The sequence below is a fragment of the Dermatophagoides farinae genome, chromosome 2, assembly GCF_024713945.1.
Source record: "Dermatophagoides farinae isolate YC_2012a chromosome 2, ASM2471394v1, whole genome shotgun sequence".
NCBI lineage: Eukaryota > Metazoa > Arthropoda > Arachnida > Sarcoptiformes > Pyroglyphidae > Dermatophagoides > Dermatophagoides farinae.
The window spans coordinates 6,426,725-6,447,092 of record NC_134678.1 but is presented as its reverse complement, the minus strand read 5'-3'; the positions used below and the strand labels follow the sequence as shown (position 1 = coordinate 6,447,092).

General features: G+C 32.9%; 6 protein-coding genes across 7 annotated transcripts; 2 read left to right on the top strand and 4 right to left on the bottom strand.

Moving 5' to 3' along the window:
• Window positions 1-954: 954 nt before the first annotated feature.
• LOC124499212 (SH3 domain-binding protein 5 homolog) lies at window positions 955-3,578 on the top strand. 2 transcript variants are annotated; one of them, XM_075728761.1, is made up of 6 exons: window positions 955-1,756; window positions 1,899-2,378; window positions 2,456-2,627; window positions 2,697-2,827; window positions 2,891-3,117; window positions 3,175-3,578. In XM_075728761.1, the coding sequence occupies exons 2-6, from the start codon at window positions 2,005-2,007 to the stop codon at window positions 3,306-3,308; spliced, it is 1,038 nt and encodes a 345-aa protein (XP_075584876.1). In that variant the 5' UTR covers window positions 955-1,756; window positions 1,899-2,004; the 3' UTR covers window positions 3,309-3,578. The 2 variants fall into 2 exon arrangements, with proteins under 2 accessions (XP_075584876.1, XP_075584875.1); XM_075728760.1 differs by having other exon boundaries at window positions 1,523-1,826.
• A 145-nt stretch (window positions 3,579-3,723) lies between these two features.
• Window positions 3,724-6,897, bottom strand: LOC124499211 (uncharacterized). The gene is made up of 4 exons (XM_047063094.2): window positions 5,316-6,897; window positions 4,784-5,251; window positions 4,573-4,726; window positions 3,724-4,518 (listed from the first exon to the last, which is right to left on the bottom strand). Exons 1-4 carry the CDS (start codon window positions 5,769-5,771, stop codon window positions 3,893-3,895), a joined length of 1,704 nt encoding a protein of 567 aa, XP_046919050.2. The 5' UTR covers window positions 5,772-6,897; the 3' UTR covers window positions 3,724-3,892.
• Window positions 6,898-10,356: 3,459 nt separating this feature from the next.
• Window positions 10,357-11,344, bottom strand: LOC124492302 (uncharacterized). The gene is made up of 3 exons (XM_047055167.2): window positions 11,221-11,344; window positions 10,648-11,161; window positions 10,357-10,583 (listed from the first exon to the last, which is right to left on the bottom strand). The coding sequence occupies exons 1-3, from the start codon at window positions 11,270-11,272 to the stop codon at window positions 10,424-10,426; spliced, it is 726 nt and encodes a 241-aa protein (XP_046911123.2). The 5' UTR covers window positions 11,273-11,344; the 3' UTR covers window positions 10,357-10,423.
• A 72-nt stretch (window positions 11,345-11,416) lies between these two features.
• Window positions 11,417-12,677, top strand: LOC124492398 (nicotinate-nucleotide pyrophosphorylase [carboxylating]). Its single transcript, XM_047055270.2, has 2 exons — window positions 11,417-11,578; window positions 11,623-12,677. The coding sequence occupies exons 1-2, from the start codon at window positions 11,493-11,495 to the stop codon at window positions 12,428-12,430; spliced, it is 894 nt and encodes a 297-aa protein (XP_046911226.1). The 5' UTR covers window positions 11,417-11,492; the 3' UTR covers window positions 12,431-12,677.
• Atx2 (Ataxin 2) lies at window positions 12,431-18,283 on the bottom strand. The gene is made up of 5 exons (XM_047055260.2): window positions 17,433-18,283; window positions 16,753-17,029; window positions 16,334-16,676; window positions 16,058-16,274; window positions 12,431-15,980 (listed from the first exon to the last, which is right to left on the bottom strand). The coding sequence occupies exons 2-5, from the start codon at window positions 16,848-16,850 to the stop codon at window positions 12,676-12,678; spliced, it is 3,963 nt and encodes a 1,320-aa protein (XP_046911216.2). The 5' UTR covers window positions 16,851-17,029; window positions 17,433-18,283; the 3' UTR covers window positions 12,431-12,675.
• A 166-nt stretch (window positions 18,284-18,449) lies between these two features.
• On the bottom strand, window positions 18,450-20,334 carry LOC124500144 (N-acetylgalactosamine-6-sulfatase). Its single transcript, XM_047064184.2, has one exon. It carries the CDS (start codon window positions 20,248-20,250, stop codon window positions 18,655-18,657), a length of 1,596 nt encoding a protein of 531 aa, XP_046920140.2. The 5' UTR covers window positions 20,251-20,334; the 3' UTR covers window positions 18,450-18,654.
• Between the last annotated feature and the right edge of the window lie 34 nt (window positions 20,335-20,368).

Sequence of the window (20,368 nt, the reverse complement as noted above, 5' to 3'; positions counted from 1 at the left end):
CGATATATCTATCAGGCTCTAATAGACGACGACGACAACGACGACGTCATTTTTTTTTTCTGTTCATTCGGCGGCTGCTATCGATTATGATGATAATAATAATAAGGAAAAGAAATTGTTGATTGTTGATGATGATGATGATGAAAGGAAAACAAATTGATTTAAATTATTGATTTCAAATAAATATATAAAAGAATCGATCCACGATTTTTTTAAGTTTGATGACGATGATATCTTTTTAAAACGGTTATATTATATGCATTGAGATATACGTTGAACTGGAAATTAGAAGAAACGAGAGAACAAAAAAAAACTTTCTCTCGAAAAAATCTTGTTATGGTTTTTTTTCTCTCTCTTTAGCTCTTTTTTTCGAAAAATGTAACCAGAGTAACAACACACATACACACTCATAAATTCATTTCAGGTGGGCCAACAACGTCGAAAACTTGATGATATATTTATTATATTATTACACAGCAATACTGACAAGGCGCGTAAATGACGCCATTGCCATGTTGATGATGGTGATGAATAGAAGGCTCAGATTTATTTTTTTTTTCAGCCAATAAATTTTGTCGATCATTTTTGACAAAATTTGGCATATATGCACTGATTAGTGTAATGGAATGTGTGTTATTATTACATACATTGGGGATTGAATGATGCCAGTACATTTGTATGCTCATTTCCATTTAAACGAAATTGACCGCGTTTTGTGCAATGGAATGGACAAAAAAGAAAAACAACAAACAAAAAAACAAAATCCATTCATATCAATGGAAATTTCATTGATGTCAAATTGTGTGTGAGAAAGAGAGAGAGAGAAAAAGACAGAGTAAGAGAGACTGGTAAAAAATAAAATCCCATCTGTTGTAGCGTCAAAAAAAACACACACAAAGATATTTTTTCCGATTCTCTTTTGCTATTCGAGTGAGTATTATTGTTGTTGTTATTGTTGTTGTTGTTGATGTTGGACTCTCCAATATATTGGATTTGCTCAGAACATAAAAAAAAGAAATTTACTGTTATCATCATCATTTTATACGTGTAAAAAAACCGCAAATGAATTATCATCATATTTTATCTATTTGTTTAAAATTTTGTGATATACCACAACTCCATATATCTTCATCATAATCAATTTTTAAATGGATTGATTTTAGAAAAATGATTATAGAGTGACGTAAGGACATAAATTTGAAAAATGTACTTTGCACATTTGGTTGCCTTTTGCTGATGCCATTTCAATATTGCCAAAATTTTAACACGAATGATGGTAGTTATGATGAATGAATGAATGAATGAATGGTACATACGTACCTTTATTTGTAGCTACTACTGCTCTGTTTTTGGTATATGAATATTATCATCGTTTTTTTTTTGTTTATGGCCATGATCTTGTATACAACTAATATACCACAACAACTACAACAACAACAAAAAAAAAAAATTTACGCAACTAAATCAATAAATTTTTTTCTGATTAGATATATGAAAAAAAATTTCAAAATCAATCGATTAGTCAATCAATCAAATACCAAAATGATAATGCATTGAACAAAGAAAATCGTCATCAAATTTCTTTTCATAATTCCTAACGCGCATACCTTTTTGTCATCATGTAATATGAATATCATTCTTGTCGATCAAAAAATTTTTTTCAACATCGTCATCTATTCATTTATACTTATGCCAATGTGACTTTACTTTTCTGATTGTGACGTATTTTGTCTCTTTTTTGTCATCAATTTGTTTTGTATTATTTTTTTTGTTTGTTTGTTTGTTTTTCATTATCGATCAATCTTTTTTTTTTGTTCTGATAATTGGTTTGTTTTCGATATTTTTTAATTTATTTTTCTTCATTGTATTGATTTGATTGTTATATGTTTTCTTCATAGGAAACAAAAAACAATTACGAACCATTTAATTGTATTGGCCATTCATTTTTGTTATTTATTTTGTTTTGGATTTTTGGTTTTCTGTTTGGTTTGTTTTGCGGCTGTTATGTCGTCAAACGAAATTATTGGCCAACATCATAATAATCATAATCATCGCAATGGCGATTACAATGTTGGTAATCATAAATCACATAAACATCATCATCATGAATTGATTGAAGAGGATTCAATCGATGAAATAGATTGCCAGATTCCAGATATCAAAGAGTTTGATCCAAAAATTCGTGATCTACTCGATGATCTGAATCGGTATTCGACAAAAATCAATCAACTTGAACAATGTTTTCAGGAAGAAAATTCCCGTTTCCATCGTGTTCTCAATGAAAGTTCTGTTCAATTGAACAAAACATTGAAGAAATGTGGCGAACGAAATGTCTCTACCTCTAGACCTTATTATGAGGCCTTACAAAAATTGAACGAGTATGAAAAATAAGATTTGGTTATAATCTATCTATTTTCATTAATCTTTTTACATTCTTTTTTTTCCATATCTACAGCCTTAAAATAAAGTGCCAAACAGCAGCTCTAAAATTTGAAAAATTTAACGAACTTTATATGAATGCCAAACAAGCCATATCAGATGCCGAATTAATGTTTCATAAAAATATCAAAGAAGATGGCCATTTTGATCAATATTGGCAGGAAAAGCTTAATATTGCCAATGCTAAGGTGACTATCATGAATGACTGATAACAATTTAGATTTTATTTATTGACATTTTCCATTATCTAAATTTAGTTTATGGAAGCTAAATTAAAACGTGAAGAACATGAACTAGAGCATTTAAGTCTAATGGCACAAATTCGTTTACTCGAATATAATGCAACAGATTTGAAAACTAAATATAAAAGTTCAATTAAACGAGCAAAGTAAGGATTTTAATGATGATGATTGAATTGAATTGACTTTTTTTTATAATCTCTCGCATGCAGATCTTATTTTGATGAAGCCCATAACATTGATTTGAAATTGAAAAAGATTCGTGATGATACAAAATTGTTGGAAGAAGAATTGGCCAAATGTAAGAGCCAATATTCAACAACATTAAAAAATTTGGAAAACATTTCGGAAGAAATACATGAAAAACGTGCCCAATACATTGCTAAATCATTAAAAAGAGAACCAGGTGTTGGCGCCGAAATTATTGATCAAAATTGCCGTAAGTCTAGTTTATATCTCATTTATTCGTGATTTATTTTAAGATTTACATTTTTAGTTGAAATTGTCGAAAATCTAGCCAAAATTGAATTGAATCCCGATGAAAAAATTATTGCCACTCAAACAACCGATTGTCATTCATTATCAACGTCGTCATCATTGTCATCAACATCATCATCATCATCATCGTGATTGATCAATCAATGTGTATGAACAAAAATCAATCCATAAGCATCAATTTCAATCATACGCGTTTACAAATCGAATGCATTTCAGAATGTTAAAGGAATTCATCATTCCATATAATCATCGATCTCTATTATTGTTTTTTTCTTGTAAAATCGATATTTTTTTGTATAAATTATTATTATCTCTGTATTATGTATTGAATTTTGTTATATTTTTTGTGTGAGAGAAAAAACAAGGTAAAATTTAGTTCAAGAATAAATTAATTTACAAAATTTACATTTTAAATAAATTATATAAACCTCAATAGATGGCGATAGGTTCGTTCTACATTTGATTCAAATTCAAAAATTATAGTTTTTCCCCAGAAAGCGAATATTCTTTTGGATGATTCATCTTTATAAAAATAATGAACACATTGTTGAATCCAAGTAATGATATATTAAAGAATAATAATAATAATAATAATAATAATAATAAATGAACACGAATTAGGATTGAGCAAAAAAAAAATTTTCTTCTGATAAGTAGGTGATGGCCATCAATTAGACATTCGAACATTATCGAATAAGTAATCACAGAAATGAGCATCATGTTGTTGTAACAGCCGTAGGAGAGATGGCTGGCGTTTCGTCAATAGTCGATTCGATCGGCGATGGTGAGATGGCATCATTGTTGTTGTTGTTGTTGTTCATTTTATTGATCACTTCCATTGATGATGATTGAATTTGTTGAACATCGGTAGGAGTGGGCGGTTGACTATCAACTGCTGAATCAGAATCGCCATTACCATTTGGTGTGATTTTTGCACCAGTACCACCAATATTATGGACATGACGTTTATGTTTGTAAAGACCAGATTTCCAAGCATAAGCTTTTCCGCAAATGTTACATTGATTCATCTTATTTAAACCATGTGTTCGTTTGATATGTAATTGTAGATGATCTTCATCGACAAAATATTTCGGACAATGTTCACAATAGAAAAAATTTTGGCCAGCATTCATTTGATTCATTTTCTGTGCAGCCATAAACATCGAATCAAGCATCGAATTTGAATTACGACTCATTGATTCGAAATATTCTTCCTCTTCAGTACCGTCAGCATCTTCTTTAACCGAGCCACAATTTTTTATGTTTTCATCAGAATTATCCCATTGAGGAGCAACAAGAACACTTGGATCCATTTCATATGTATAGTTTACTTCATGTGATTCTTTTAAATGAAAAAACAATTATAAAAAAAAATCATTTGTTGATATTGACATACCATTTCTGCTATTATCAAAATGATTATTCGTATAATTCCCCTGTCCACTCATGTTATTTTCAACCGTTTCATTTCTTTGATTCTCTTCGTTTTCATCACATGAATCACTCATTGAAGAATTACCACAATTTAAATCGATAGAAACTCCAGGACCCTGTCATAAAACAAAGAGTTAATACATTGGAAAATAAATATAAAAATTGTCGCTTACATTTACACGAGTAATTGTTATTGAAGGCACTTGATCATTCTGTTGTCGATGTTTATCAATTTTTAGATCTAAAGTTCCATTACAATCATAAACACCATTATTATTATTATTATTATTGACATTTCCATTACAAGATTTCATTAATTGTTCAAAATGAATCATTTTTTTCATCATAGCATTTGGAGAAGATTGTTGATTACTACAATTCTGGTTCATCTGATTTAATCCACGTTGTAAGGCAGCTTCTAATTGTGATTGTGGTTCGGTATTATTATGAGGATAATGTCGACGGAAATCGGCAGGCGATTCTCGTAAATGACGTGCATTCGCATGATGATGATTGTTATTATTATTATTATTATACAAGGAATCTTGTTGCTGCATATGATTACCATTTGGTGTACTATGTGACAGTTTCGTTCGTTTGATTTCCATTTCATTAATTTGTTGTAAATAACGTTTACTTTCCTATATTATCATACATTCAAGTTATCATCAGAAAAAAGACAAAAAAAATAAAAAACAAACTTACATGTAATAAACTTGTCGAACGTACATTTCCGTTGGTCATTGTTTTCATTGTTTGCATTGAAACACTACCATTTAGAACGCCATTACTGTTGAATGGTTTTCGAAGAAAATTCTCAAAACCACGAACACGAAGTTTGTAGGCAGCTTGCCGTAATGATTCAACTTTGTCACGAGATACGACAATCTGACCACGATAAATGAATTCAAGAATTATTTCCATATCTTCGAATGAAATATCCGTTATAATTAAAACGGGTAATTGATTATGCATCTTGATCGATGTTAATAGCCGTCGAAAATGATCCGATCCAGCACAAAGAACCATACGATGAGCATGAATATTTCTACCCTGACAGTTGATGATCACATCGGATAAAGTTTTACTTCGATAGAAATCTTCAAATAAACTGAACATGTCACCAAAATGAGATGGATGTTTGAAATAATAATTCTCCATTTTCGTGAAATTATTTCAACCAAAAACAAAAACTATGAAAATAATGTCTATTTATTCGATGATAATAATCACGTTGATTTAAGTTTGTCGGACATACACACAATTATAATAAAATGATGATCATTTTCTTGAAAATGATATATGACGATGGTTTAGAACAGAGATCTTCAAATCATCAATATAGTGATGATCATGATCATTATTTTGTAGTCGACTAATGTTGAATCATTTATGAATCAAATCCAAATTTTGAATAATTGATTATCGATCGAGATCAATATCAACAGAAAAAAATTGAAATTGAAATTAGTTTTGAATTAATAAAATGATAATGATGATGAGTTGTCAATGAACAATCAATTCATCGACAAGTATAGTAACGACAAAAGAAGTGGCGGCAATGAATATATACCGTAATAATAATAATCGTATTAAATCGAGTCATTAGTGTGTGATTTATAAAAAAAAAATTCAATCAATCAATATTGAATGAGATCAATCACAAACAAAACGAAAACGAAAAAAAAAGAACATATCAAACAAACAAACAAACAAAAAACTTGACTGTATCGATATCGTTGATGTGATGTGTGAAATGTTGGAATTCTATGCGCATATACGAAAATTCATTTGAAAACACATATGCAAGCAAAATATATGTCGCAATAAACATTAAATTTTAAATGAAAATGACCAAAAAAAAAAAAAAACAAGATAATGAATAAGAATAAAGAAAAAAAAATCCTCAAATACACCTTGTATGTTTTTCTGGACGAACCATATCATTCCATACCATTATGCACACATACAGACACTTTAAAAAAAAAGATCAAGATCTCTGGCAAGTTTCGAGGCCTTCCCTTTTTTTTAATATAAGTGAATGTCAGAGGGAGAGAATGCAAGTCTATTCCATTCTTATATTACACACACACACACACATTCCATAAGGCAATGAATAACATTTATATTGCTCACATTTATTATTGCCAGTTCAGAGTCCAAATGGGGTTATTTTGTTGATGATGATGATGATGATAGGCATGGGGGATACTAGGTTAGAGAAACGAAATGAAACGAAACGAAACGAAAAAAAAAATCCTTGGACCCTTCATATGACCGATGATCCGGCTAAGGCAGTCTATATGTGCTTGTATATATGTATGGTATAACAAACTACCAACTTGTCTTAAGTATATAATAAACGGGAGAGAGAGGTATGAAAAAATAATGTAGTGGTGTGTGTGTGTGTGTGTCTGTGTCTGCAACAAGTTTCTGGACAAAATTAGAAAGAATGAAAAAAAACCATGCTACTACAGTATATATCCATTTGGGCTATTTCACAATGAAAATGATGATTTGTGTATATGAAGCTTTGGAAGGTTGTATCATCTTTTTTTTTTTTTGGTTGTTTGTTTCCCAATCAGATATATGCAGACCAAAAATATATGTGTGTACGAGAGATAGAGATAATGAATTTGAAGAACGGATATGGACATGTTCAAATGAATGAAAGACATAGACAGACTCTTTCATGCATGGAAGGTATGATAATCATTATTATGATCAGGCCTTGGTTGTAGAACTGAAGACTTTTTTTTTATTTTGTTTTGTTTTTGAGGATTCAGAACCAATAGTCAGAATGTTGCCGCTACCATTATTATCACCATCATCATCATCCATCATGATGATCATCGACAAAATGGATTTAATGGTAAAATAAAATAAAAACATGAACAAGGTCTCTGTTGGCAAGTCTGTGTGTGTGTGTGGCACCATTGTTTCAAAGTTATGATAATAGCAGGTAATATTTTAGGGCAACGGAAACTTAAATTCTCCAGTCTAACCTGGTCATATCTAGTTTTGATTCAAAGGCAGCTGGTTTCATTGGTTTTTATCACGCTATAGAAAAGTAAAGAAAATGATGTTAACGGCATTTTTTTTCGTCTTGTCCAAATGATGATTCTTCTATTCGAATGATAATAACGGATTGGGTGTATATCCATGGGAAACATTCATAAATACAATTACGATTTTATCGAATATTTATGGATATGATCAACATGTGTTTGTGTATGCGAGGAAATAAACCGAAAAATTAAAAATGTTCATTTTCATGGGTCGATTCATTCATATGTTACAAGAACTCTATATTATAGATTAGTTCAGTTATTAATGTAGAATGGGTGTTGTTATCATTCCAGTAGCCCATAAAAGGTCAGCCGGACTTTAGCCAGAGTATAGAGTTGCCATAGAGTTTGTCATAAAAAAAGCCAATATATGATGACCATCATAATCATATTATACACACACACCAACAAAAAGACATTGGCAATTACTCTCAAAGACCTTGAGGGCTTGTTGTTGTTGTTGCTGTTTCGTTCTGGATCTTCGATCTTTCGACCTTGTTCACTGTTATCGATGGTAATGTGTGTGTGTCCGTTTGTTTCATTTTCCAAGAATATATATGAAAATAGTTGGTTATAAAAAAAAAGAAGCAGCAGCTGTTGAATGTAGAATGGCCAAGCAAAAAAAAACGGAGATTCGAGGCCAAAAAGCCTAAATGTTAATCATCATCGAACGATGTATAATATTTTCTTTCTTTACAATTCTACCATTTTGAATGTAAAAAACAAAAAACAAAATTTGGCTCAACAATGTTTGTGTTGTGCGCGCGAATTCACCTTCAAGGACAACACACACATATTATAATCAATCGAGATATCTCGACCAATCAACCAGCCAACCGACCAAGCTAGAGACTAATGGAAACGGGCGGCAAAAAAAAATATTCAAGAATATATCTTGGAAGAAAATATTGGGGAGATATATTTTTGACAAGAGAATAATAAGAAATAGAGAGAGAGAGAGAGAGAGAGAGAGAGAATGGTCACTCTTATTATTACTTATCAAATTTGGACAATGTCTCTTGCTGGGTCAAAATTCAAAAAAATAAAACAGGCCAAACACACCAATAACAGATTGGTAGCACGAATCGAATTAGTTCTCACAGACCAACAATAAATACAAATACACGCAATGTATATTGGTCATTCATCAAGGATATATTCCTATCTTATAACTCTCATCATCATCATTATCATCGTCAAGGCCAAACCAAACCAATATGAATGTTTGTGTGTATGCCTTCGAGGCAAATCTTTTTTTGTTTCGTTCTGTTTTGTCTTGGTGATTCAAAGATTCAAGAAATACCAAAAAAAAAACAACAACAACAAAATCAATGCACGTACAAAACGAAAATATGGTGGATACAATTCCAATTTTTTTTAAATTATTAATTAATGGCCTTTGGCAAGGTCGATAAGAATTTTTTTTTTAATTTAAAAAAATGGTTATGGTAACCGGATAAGACATAAAATAGAATGACAGTAATAAGAATCTTTCATGATGAACATTCTTTTTTCTATCTCTGTAATTTAGCCAGGATGTTCATACAAGATAGAAAGACAGTAGAATCAAGTCATTATCATGAGAACGGATGGGATGTCTGTGTGTGTGTCTGTGTGTTTTTTTTCCAATAAAGATATTACCATATAAATGACTATGAACGGATATTACATTCCTGATGGTGACAAAAAATTGTCGATTCGAAAAAAGATTCATTTCATAAATTAAATCAAAAAAAAAAAATAATAATAAAAAGATACCATACCTTGTTGGACAACTTTTATTTTATAAAGGTGAACTGAATACACCATACAGTGTTCAATATTGACCATGAAAATTGTGTATGTGTGTATGATGTCGATAATGATGAATTGGGCAACCAACATTCATTTTCAATATTGAAAACAATAAAAAAAACCTTGGATATTTCGAGCACAGTGCTTAGTTTTTTTTTTTGATCATCAAAAGGGAGTTCCTCTCATTATTAGTTGCTGCCTTTTCATGATGGTTCTCTGTTTTTATATCAAGATTATCTATCCAGAAACATATGCTACAGGTATACTCTTTTAATGTAAAAAATGTAATCTCTGCAATCAGAGAATCTTCGTGGAATTCGAAACTCTAATCATCCATTGCCATCGCTAGAAAGCTGGTTTTTTTCGCGCGAAAGATTCGTTTACACAAACATATACAAAATCAAAAGAATTACAGCACCAATAATGAAGTACATAAGGATTGTCGGTCATTGATCAAAGTTGGTCATTTGATTTCCATCATCATCATCAACTAAATGATTCATTTCAATCGTTCATAGTTCTCATCATACTTGTGATAGATTGAAAACCTCAATATTTATTTCGTGATTATTTCCATTCTTTAACATATTGGAATAGAACACATTTGTGTCCATGTGTATTCATGTGATTCATTCGATTGCACAAAAAAATACCATTCGAGTACAAAGCTATAAAATCTTGATTGATGCAGCATTGAATAGTCACTCCATTTGTTTTTTTGGTAATAATTCCATAGAAAAAATGCTTCTTAAATTCATTCATTTTACGATATGTTAATACTATTGTGTCTGTTTGTGTGAGTGTGTGTGTGGATGTCTGGGTCGTCATAAAAAAAGTTTTCCACAATCGTCTCATGAGATTGCAAAAAAAAGACCATTGAAATATTCGAATATGAATTACGATACATTTTATTTAAAATTTTAATCATAATTAGAATTTAATTTAATCTTTTTAATCAATCATTGCATCAGGAGCAAAAAAAGCGCCAGATTTTAATTCGTCTATCGACAATTGGCTACATATTTCACATTCCCATTGTCCAACAATCAAATGTGTACCAGGTGCAAAATATTTTGGCACTTTTTCTGAGGCACGATCCAATTGACTTTCACTAAAATTAAATTTAATGGTTATGATTGGAAAAACAAATAAACAATATATTATTATTTACTTACATAGCTCCTGAACATTTATAAAGTTTAATTCCATTCGATTCAATTGTCAAAAAACCATCAAAAGTCCATTCTTTGTTCTTTTTGTATGGTTTATAGCGTCCATAGATGACTTGAAAAGCCATTGGAAGTTTTTGAACAATTTCATTAGGAGGGGGTTCAATTAAAAAACTAGAGATTTGTTTAAATTTCTCCACTGGTTTTGCAAATTGATTACTGGCTTTTGGTTCCAATTTGGGATTCGGCATTCGATTCACTGAAATACATTCAATTGTCTCCTGTTTGATTTTTTGTTCAAGACGTGGTTTTTTCAAAGGCTGATCAAGGTTGTTAGATTCTTGTTTTGGCTGAAATCCTAAATGTTTCGATTTCGAGTGGCTTTCATTTTCTTTGATTTTATTTCGATTAAGTGAACCTGATACAGGTTTTGGCACATTGTTTTGTTTCAATAAATCAAGTATTCGTTGACAATCAGCATCGGTTATATTGATCCTTACAATATCCAAATGTTTATAATCTATAATAAATAATCAAATTAGAAAAGAATTAAATTTGAGTAGATACATTGTACATTACCTGAATCGGGATAAATCTGTTCCTGAATTTGTATTTCGCCAAGTTGGACCATTTTGAAAATCCTAAAATAAAGATTCGAAACTCAAAATTTAAAATTTGTTGACATTATTTTAAAAAATCAAACGAAATCATACACTATCGATATAGTGAACGAATCAAAAAATCATCATCGCGATAGTTATCATTTCATCAGGTGGCTATCAATTTTCTTATTCAAATTTGATTATCATCGATTAATAGTGAAAAGCTCTTGTACTCGGCACAGAGAAAGCATGGCCAATTATAATTTGAAAAACATTTTAAATCCGATCAAAATCAAAGAATTAGCTCGAACGTGGATAAATGAAGATGTTTCGAGGTATTTATCTTATTAAATGATAAAATTTTCTTATTGAATCATAGTTTTGATATACAGGGATTTGTGGTTGGAGATACACCAGTTACAGCAATCATCTATTGTAAACAAGAAGGAATCTTGGCTGGATTTCCGTTTGTACAGGCGGTGTTCGAAGAACTAGGTGTTAATCCTCCAAAATTCGAATACGATGAAGGAACTTTTATCAATGAAGCTTCATCGAATAACAAAATCAAGATAGCCTCGGTACATGGGCCTGCTCGATTGATTCTACTTGCCGAACGAACCATATTGAATGTCTTGTCTAGATGTTCTGGAATAGCAACGAAATGCCATCGTATTGGAACCAAATTAAAAGAAATGTCTTGGAATGGTCGACTAGCTGCAACTCGTAAAACAACGCCCGGTTTTCGAATGGTCGAAAAATATGGAGTATTAGTCGGACAGGCTGATACTCATCGTTATGACCTCAGCACGATGATCATGTTGAAGGATAACCATGTGAAAATATCGGGCCATGAAAATATAGCAACAATTGTACCAGTGGTGAAGAAATGTGCTGGATTTAGTTGTCGAATCGAAGTTGAATGTTCATCATTTGAAGACGCACATCAGGCTGCTGAAGCCGGTGCCAATATAATCATGTTGGACAATGTATCAGCAATTCAAGGAGCCGAAATTAGCCGTAATCTGCGCTCGAAACATCCATCAATATTAATCGAAGCAAGCGGTGGTATTACCGAAACGAATGTCTATGAATATGCACGGCCTGAATATGATATTATATCGATGAGTAGCCTTATTCAAGGTTGCCCTTCTGTGGATTTTTCAATGAAAATCATTGAGAATCCTTGATTTATTATATTACATAATTTTTTATTCAATTTTTTCACTTAAATCATTTATATAATTACAATACTCATTCACAAAAAGAAATTTCTCTATATAAAATTTTGTTTCAGACAATTTGAAACTTGTGTATGTGGTGTGTGAATGTAAAGATTTGATTAGAATTGTATTACATTTGAACAAGACAAAAAATTTATTAATTTTTACATTAGTTAATTATAATTTTATTGTTTTATATTGATTTGATTCAATCACCCAAATGTAGGCTGTTGTTGTTGTGATTGTTGAGAAGTTGGAACGGAACCTTGTGGCGCTGAGGATGGTGTTGCTGAAACGACGGCTGCCGTTCCTGTTGCGGCTGGTCCATTACCACCGCTAGTAGGAATAACGATTGTTTGTGGTATATTTGCATTGGGTGGTGGTGCCATCGATTGAGCAGTGACAATCTGATGTGTTGGTGGCATTTCTGTTTGCATATAGACAGTAGGCATATGAGCATCTGGTGGAGCATATAGACCAGGTTGAATGGCCATGTTCAATGCATTTGGATGATGATGATGTGATTGATGAGTGGGTAACAATGGCCGTGGAAATCCAGCTTGATACATGTAATGGGTCAATGCTTGATTTTGATGACCAGGTTGAGCCGATGCAGCAAGCTGAGCAGCCATGGCTGCACTTTGTCCACCAGGTTGGCCGTGATGAATTTGATTCTGTGCATGGTGATGATGATGGACAGTCTGAGCTGGGAATACAACAGGTAAATGCTGTGGTTGAGTAGCACCGGTCATAATTGGTTGTCCGGTCACATTAGCTACCTGTGCTTGTTGTTGTGAAACAAATGCTTCATGATGTTGATGTCGTATCAGTTGCTGCTGCTGTGATTGTTGATTGGCATTGGGATTTCCGCCTGGACCACCTTTACCACCGCCCCGATAATGTCCGCGTGTTTGTGATTGATTGACCGGTTGTTGTGATTGTTGAGGAGGACCCCCTTGTTGCGGTTGAGGACCATGTCCATTATTTTGAACTAAAGAATTAGCACCAGCCGCTTGTGTTGCCATCGATTGAGCATTCGCTGCAATCATATGATGAGAAGAACCGGAAGGTGGCAGTGGCTGATTTTGTGGTACACCAGAAGACTGTTGTGAAGTTACTACGGCGGTAGGCGGCGCAGTTGCCGTTACAGCACCTGCAGGCATGGAAGTTGCAAAATGCTGTATTGCTATATATTGTGGAACCATCTGATGCGTCATCATAGGATTATATTGAAATTGTATTGGATAACGAATGGGTTGTTGTGGGGCATGATGAGCAGCATGGCCAGTTAGATGTGGACCAGGTGCCCCACCACCGCCTGGATGAGGATGAGTATAGGGGATGAATTGGCCAGCGGGTACTACTGTACCGGCTGGTCCAGCTAATGAAGGTGTAGATGGAATAGATGGTGGTGTCGTTGCTGACATATGTCCGGCAGCAACCGATGGGTAAGGTGATGCATAATTGGGTGGTGGTAAAGGAGCAACAACCTGTTGAGGATTCGGCTGCTGTGGGGGAGTTGCCGTAGGTAACTGAACAGCACGAGGCGTAAACACTTTGGCATTTGGATTTAATTTTGATGTGGCAACTATTTCATGTGTTTCAACAGATGATGGTGTTGATGCGGTTGTTGATGATTGTTGTTGTTGTTGCTGCTGCTGCTGTTGAACCGTAGTGGTTAAGGAAGAGGATGATGTAGTCACAGTAGTAGATGTAATTGCTGTTGATGTAAAACTGACCGCAGCTGTAGAAATCGAATTGCTTGAAGTCGTTACATTGTTAAGGCTAGTTGATGATAATGATGGAGTCGCTGTCTGAATTACTGTTGAATCTGATGGCAACTTTTTAAATTCATTCGAATCTATGTTATCTTTTGAACTTGATATCAAAGATTTTCCTGGTTGTTGTTGCTGCTGTTGTTGATTCATGTTAGTTCCTTTCTTAATAGCATCAACCATGGTGGGTCGATTTTCTCCGGTAGGTAATGGATCAAGCGATTTTCTATTATTATTATTTCCATCTAATCTTTGTTTTGGACTTGTTATACGAGTTTGTGGCTGATAGTTTTGATCATTGGATTTCGATTGATGAATTTCTACCGTTTTGGAAGCCACATTAGTTGTCTGTGGTTTCATTAATGATAGCTCAGCAGTCGGTGTCGAAATATTTGATGATGGACCGGATGATGGGGATGTGGGAAGCGACGATTTTGTTGATGAGATATCTGAAGATTCTAATGATTTGTTATTATTCGAAGGCATTTTCGATTCCGAATGTGATTGTTGGACTGTATGATGCTGGTGCTGTTGATGATGTGATTGTTGTTGTTCTACTACCCGATTATAAGGAGTACGTTGTTGTTGTTGTTTGAATGATTCACGTTGTGGCAAACTATTCGAGTTATTTCCCGATGATGTTTTACGTTGATATCCAACATTATCCGAATCGTTTGATGGCGGCGGTTGACCATGTTGACCAGAACTTCTTGTGAATGTTTTAATCGTTTCCATTTCATTGGTGGTGGCCATCATATCATTAGGTACATTTCGTGCCGAAACCGATGAATAACTAGATTTATTATTATTGGCTTGACTAGCCGCACTTGATTGGTACGTTTGTTGTGGCTGCTGTTGTTGTTGGTTTGGTGATTGTTGCTGCGAATTTATAGCATTGTATTTACGATCAACATAGCCAGAATTTGATTTATTCGGATTCTGTGCTGAACCGTATGGTTGTTGTGATTGCTGCTGATGATAGCGATGATTAGCACTAACTCGATTATTAGCATCACGCCAATTCGACTCATTAGGACCGGTTGATGGTCCACCACCAGAACGATCTCCTCCACTGCTGTTGCCACCACTAACACGATTAGCATTCAAGCGGCCACGATTTTGTCGAGAATTTTGTGTTCGAAATCCACCAAGATTATCTCCCGAATTGCTAATGCGCAGATTATTATCACGATTTCTATCAGGCTGATTCCTATCAGATGGATGATGATTCATATCATTCCGATAATGATGATGATGGTTATTATTATTATAAGAATTATTCGGTGGAGATGTCATATTGCTCCCCGATTCCGTCATATCTGGATCGCCACGAATCACAGCAGAATAACGAGATTCTTCATCAAGTTCATCTTCTTTAGCATAACGTGCCAAACGTGTAGAATCTTGTTCAATTTCACGGGCAATCTTGGCCGCTTGTGCTTCTCGTTGTTTATATTCTTCATCATTACGATGCTCTAATTTAATTGTATATTCTGACATATCATCTTGATATGTCGTTTCTATATTATATTTACTTTCATTTAATTTGAACATATCTTCAGTTTTCCAACCATTCGATACGTTTCCAGCAAGAGATAATCCACTGTGATCATCCAACGTATCTAGACCCATTGAATCATTACCATCACTACCGTCTTCACCGCCATCCCAAGGAATTAATTCCCGATGTTGTTTAGTAGTACCATCATGTTTTGCGATTTCACTGTCGGTCATTACAGCCTCTGCAAATATAATTCCAAAAAAAATCCAATTTACAACAAATTTAATATAAATAATAATTTTTATATTATATACTTACTTTTGGTGGCAAAATCCAGATCAACATTCAACGCTTTGAATGTGACCAAATTTTTTGGACTTATAACCAATGTTTCGACAACATTTTCTTCACATTCTAATGCTCCCAAAAGATTGCCGATATTGTTGCTGCTACTACTGTTGTTTGCCGATGGTTGACAACGTTTTTCATCATCGATATTATCAATCAGAGCGGCTGAACATAAAGCCAATTGAAACTGAAATTTCAAATGATTTAAATGAAGAAAAATGTTAAGCATTTTACAACAAAACTTACATCGGAAGAGAATGTTTTAAGGATGCCTTCATAACGTATACCGTTATCCAGTTGGACTTCAATCAAACAGCCGATCAACGATGTCATTGCATGAACTAATCGTTTATTCTTATAAACACCGCTGTTACAGGGTACTTCGGTGGTTACTGCAACTGCATTTGCCATATGATGATGATGAGGATGGTGATTAGTGCCACTTGTTTGTGATACCATCATCGATTGCGATGATTTCGATGGATGAATGTTTCGATGTAATGATGATGATGATGATGATGATGACATGTTACCATCCATACCACGTGGATTATTTGGATAATTGTTTCGCATCGAACGATTTATCGTTCTATATTTGAAATAGAACAAGAATTTTAAAATATATCAGTATCAGTATAAACCAACAACAATCAATCTCATTTTACCTTTGAACATTTGATGATATAGATGATGATGCATTTAATGAAACACCAGATGAACGATTTTTACTCCGTTTAGTCGTTGTTTGGCCGTTTTGATTCATGTTTACTTCAATTTGATTAGTTTAGAAAATGACAATGAAAAATACTTGATTGATGTGTACAAGATTCGGTTAGAATTTTCACACAATTTATAAATTTCGATAGAGTAATCAGATTTTTTTTTAATAATAATATCGTATAATCCTAGTAATGATATATAAACGACGTGACCAATTTTTTTCTTTTTTTTTAAAAAAAGTGAGAAAATATTTGAACAAAATAAAGAAAGAAAAAAGAGACAAAAATTAGATTGAATATGACAATAACAACAAATGTTTATCGTTTTTGTAGTTAGACTAATGAGTCTTTTTTTTTTAAAAAAAGTTGAGCACATGTATGGGGCTTGCTTGCTCATTCAAGATGATGATAATGATGACGAATTATCGTCAACGACATTCACACACATTTTTTTCGTGGTTCATGAGTATTCTATATATCTATATATACGATGACTACTATTCGCGTGTATGATATGATGATGATGATGATAATGATGATATTAGATTGAATCTCATGACATGTGTATTGAGGTTGAAATGAAAATAATTTTTCTGTTATGTATGTTTGCCACAATGATATCTTACCCGAACATTAACATCAAACAACAAAACGAATGGTGAATGATGATGATAGATGGATGATAGCCGGCTGCTGGATGAGATGATTTTGGGTTATGTATGGATTTTTTTTTTCTTTTTTTTTGATGAAAATTTTTTGTTTTTATGATTTTTTTTGTATTTTTTTTTATTATAATTATGTGTGAGTGTTATCAATGTAAAAAGAATTGGATTTCCAAAGAATACACTTTATCAATGATGATGAGATTATGATAAGCAATTGATGATAATGATGGATTATAGAAATTGGTCAAGGTATCGGAGGTACAAAGAAATTTTCATTATAAAGAATTCTAATGAAATTTGATAGACGAATGTATGTGTTTGTATGAATGAATCAATTCAATTCGCATAGAATTGTATTGTGGACAAAAGAAAAATTGTTCGAATAACAGGTAAATTCTTTGCTCACAGACACAGATATATAAAAACACATGCCAAAGTCAAGGGAAAAAAATGTAAAGAATATATTAGAATTGATCAGAAGAATCACCAATCTATATATAATCAATTCAGTTCACAAATGTGAATGATGATAAAAGATTTTTACAATCTTTAATCAATTGATGATCCAATCAATATTGGAAACAAAAAAGTATATTTGCTGTTTATATTAAATTTTTTTTATTATTGTGTGGCCATTCATTAATCACACACACACACACAAAAACAAAAAATTAAATTCAGATGCAAATTGTGCATAATGATGATGATCGTTGTCGTTTTTTTTTTTTTTTTTTTTTTGATTGTTCAGTTCATTTTTACTCTTTCGCTCTTCTTATATTTTCAATTCAATTTGCTCTAACAACAACAATAACAACGGCTACGACGACAACGTTGATGATGAAAGCCGACGCACACACACACTTCAAGCAATGGTATCTGCTACAAGCATATATCAATAAAAAATGAGCAGAATGGTGCGAATGCGTAATACACAAAACTCTTGCTGTTCAAAAAAAAAAAAAAAAATATTGACAATGATTTAAAAAAGATGAAGAAAGAAGAAAGGCTACTTTTTATTAACGCCCATTAATGTTTCTCAATACTGGCCGATAGATGTCACTAAATATATGTTATTTTAATAAAAATAATCGTGTGTTATTCATAAATGACATAATTTTGTGATTCTGATTTTTTTTTTATTCTGTTGAGAAAAGAATAAAATAGAAAAAAAAAATCAAATTGATCAATGTGGCCATTCACAAAGATATGGTGATGATTTAGGTATAGGAAGACACATGTTTATTGTTTCACAACCAGGTGGACTCCAACTCATCACAGCTTGATCACAATAATTTAGCTCCGGTTTTCCTGGTTTTAATTGTCGTTGATGTTCATCACGAATTTTGTTCAATATTTTTATATTTTCTTTGTATTCCTTAGTTTTAGGATTAATGGCAAAACGTTCGGCAGGATCCCGATACAAATGAAATAATAATGGCAATTCAGTATGATTGGTCAATTGTGAGGTTGTCAAATTGACAACATTTTGTCCAGGACAAAAATTAATACCAACACGAAGCTCTTCCGGTGGTGTTGAAAATGTCCAATAATGTGCTTTATAAGAACCATGTCTAATGGCCATCAAAGTATCACCACGATAATAAAACATTGATGCATTTTGATTTTCATGACTACTGTTGAACATAACTTTTGTTAAATCATTCGAATCATAATGTCGATCGTCCGGAACGGATATCTGAGCTATTGTTGCTATTGTAAGAAATAGATCCATATGGGTCGATATATGTCGATTGATTGTACCTGGTGCGATTTTTGTAGGCCACCATGCAATGGCCGGTTCACGGAATCCACCTTCGAATGTTGTTTGTTTGCCACATAAAAATGGACCATTTCTACCAGCATCAGCTCTTGAAGTTAAAGCTGGTCCATTATCACTTGTAAAAAATACGAACGTATTATTTTGTAGACATGGTTCATTACGGATTGTTTCAATTATGGCTTGAATTGAATGATCCATTTGAATCAATGCATCACCATATGAGGAATTCTTCATTGATCGACCAACAAATTCGGCCGAACGATAAGTAGGTGCATGTAATGTATCTGGTGTCCAATACAGAAAAAATGGATTTCCTTTTGCTGATTCTTGCTGGATGAATTCAATTGCTTCTTGTGTGAAATTTTTTAATATATCTGATTGCTGATTTTTTCGATCGATCAAAATATTTTCATAATAACGACCAATCATTTTATCATTTCGAAATAATGGTACATTCGGCATTTTCACATTATCGTGAGGATTCGAATGAATTCCAAATGAACCGAAAAATTCATGAAAACCACGATTCCATGGATAATATTCGGATTTACTATGACCGAGATGCCATTTACCAATAATTTTATTTCGATAATTTGTTTTGGCAAGTAATTCCGAAATTAAAATTTCCGATCTAGAAATTCCACCAACCATTTCTTGAGGGATATAAGAATTTCGAGCATGAATATTGGTCGTATAGAATCCGTTTCTTATTGGCAATCTACCGGTAAGTAATGCTGCTCGTGATGGTGAACATAATGGGCTTCCGGCATAAAAATCTGTAAACTGCATTCCTTCAGCGGCAAGACGATCTAAATAAGGTGTTTCTCGAGATGGATCTCCATTCACACCAAGATCACCCCAGCCCATATCATCCATCAACATGATGACTATATTCGGTTTGGAATAATCACATTTTTTTCCATGTGAATTGGTCAGGATAATTGTAAATAAAATAGAAAAGAATATTGATTTTCGATCCATTTTCATCATCATCATCATCAACAACGACAACAACAAAAACAATGTTATGATTATGAACAGTCAATTTTATGTAAACGTCATCGATGATTTTTGATATTTTTTGTCATTAAACTAAAGTATACAGTAAACGGTTGTA

Bases quoted from the DNA above. Each gene is read 5' to 3' on its own strand.
- LOC124499212 (XM_075728761.1), top strand. From the start codon at position 2,005: ATGTCGTCAAACGAAATTATTGGCCAACATCATAATAATCATAATCAT. The intron at 2,828-2,890 runs GTAAGGATTTTA...TCTCGCATGCAG, and splicing joins AGTTCAATTAAACGAGCAAA to ATCTTATTTTGATGAAGCCC. The intron at 3,118-3,174 runs GTAAGTCTAGTT...TTACATTTTTAG, and splicing joins AATTATTGATCAAAATTGCC to TTGAAATTGTCGAAAATCTA.
- LOC124499211 (XM_047063094.2), bottom strand. From the start codon at position 5,771: ATGGAGAATTATTATTTCAAACATCCATCTCATTTTGGTGACATGTTC. The intron at 5,252-5,315 runs GTAAGTTTGTTT...ATGATAATATAG, and splicing joins GTTCGACAAGTTTATTACAT to GAAAGTAAACGTTATTTACA. The intron at 4,727-4,783 runs GTAAGCGACAAT...GTTTTATGACAG, and splicing joins TAACAATTACTCGTGTAAAT to GGTCCTGGAGTTTCTATCGA.
- LOC124492302 (XM_047055167.2), bottom strand. From the start codon at position 11,272: ATGGTCCAACTTGGCGAAATACAAATTCAGGAACAGATTTATCCCGAT. The intron at 11,162-11,220 runs GTAATGTACAAT...TATTTATTATAG, and splicing joins ACAGATTTATCCCGATTCAG to ATTATAAACATTTGGATATT. The intron at 10,584-10,647 runs GTAAGTAAATAA...ATTTAATTTTAG, and splicing joins TATAAATGTTCAGGAGCTAT to TGAAAGTCAATTGGATCGTG.
- LOC124492398 (XM_047055270.2), top strand. From the start codon at position 11,493: ATGGCCAATTATAATTTGAAAAACATTTTAAATCCGATCAAAATCAAA. The intron at 11,579-11,622 runs GTATTTATCTTA...ATTGAATCATAG, and splicing joins ATAAATGAAGATGTTTCGAG to TTTTGATATACAGGGATTTG.
- Atx2 (XM_047055260.2), bottom strand. From the start codon at position 16,850: ATGAATCAAAACGGCCAAACAACGACTAAACGGAGTAAAAATCGTTCA. The intron at 16,677-16,752 runs GTAAAATGAGAT...TTTCAAATATAG, and splicing joins ATATCATCAAATGTTCAAAG to AACGATAAATCGTTCGATGC. The intron at 16,275-16,333 runs GTAAGTTTTGTT...TTGAAATTTCAG, and splicing joins TTAAAACATTCTCTTCCGAT to TTTCAATTGGCTTTATGTTC.
- LOC124500144 (XM_047064184.2), bottom strand. From the start codon at position 20,250: ATGATGATGATGATGAAAATGGATCGAAAATCAATATTCTTTTCTATT.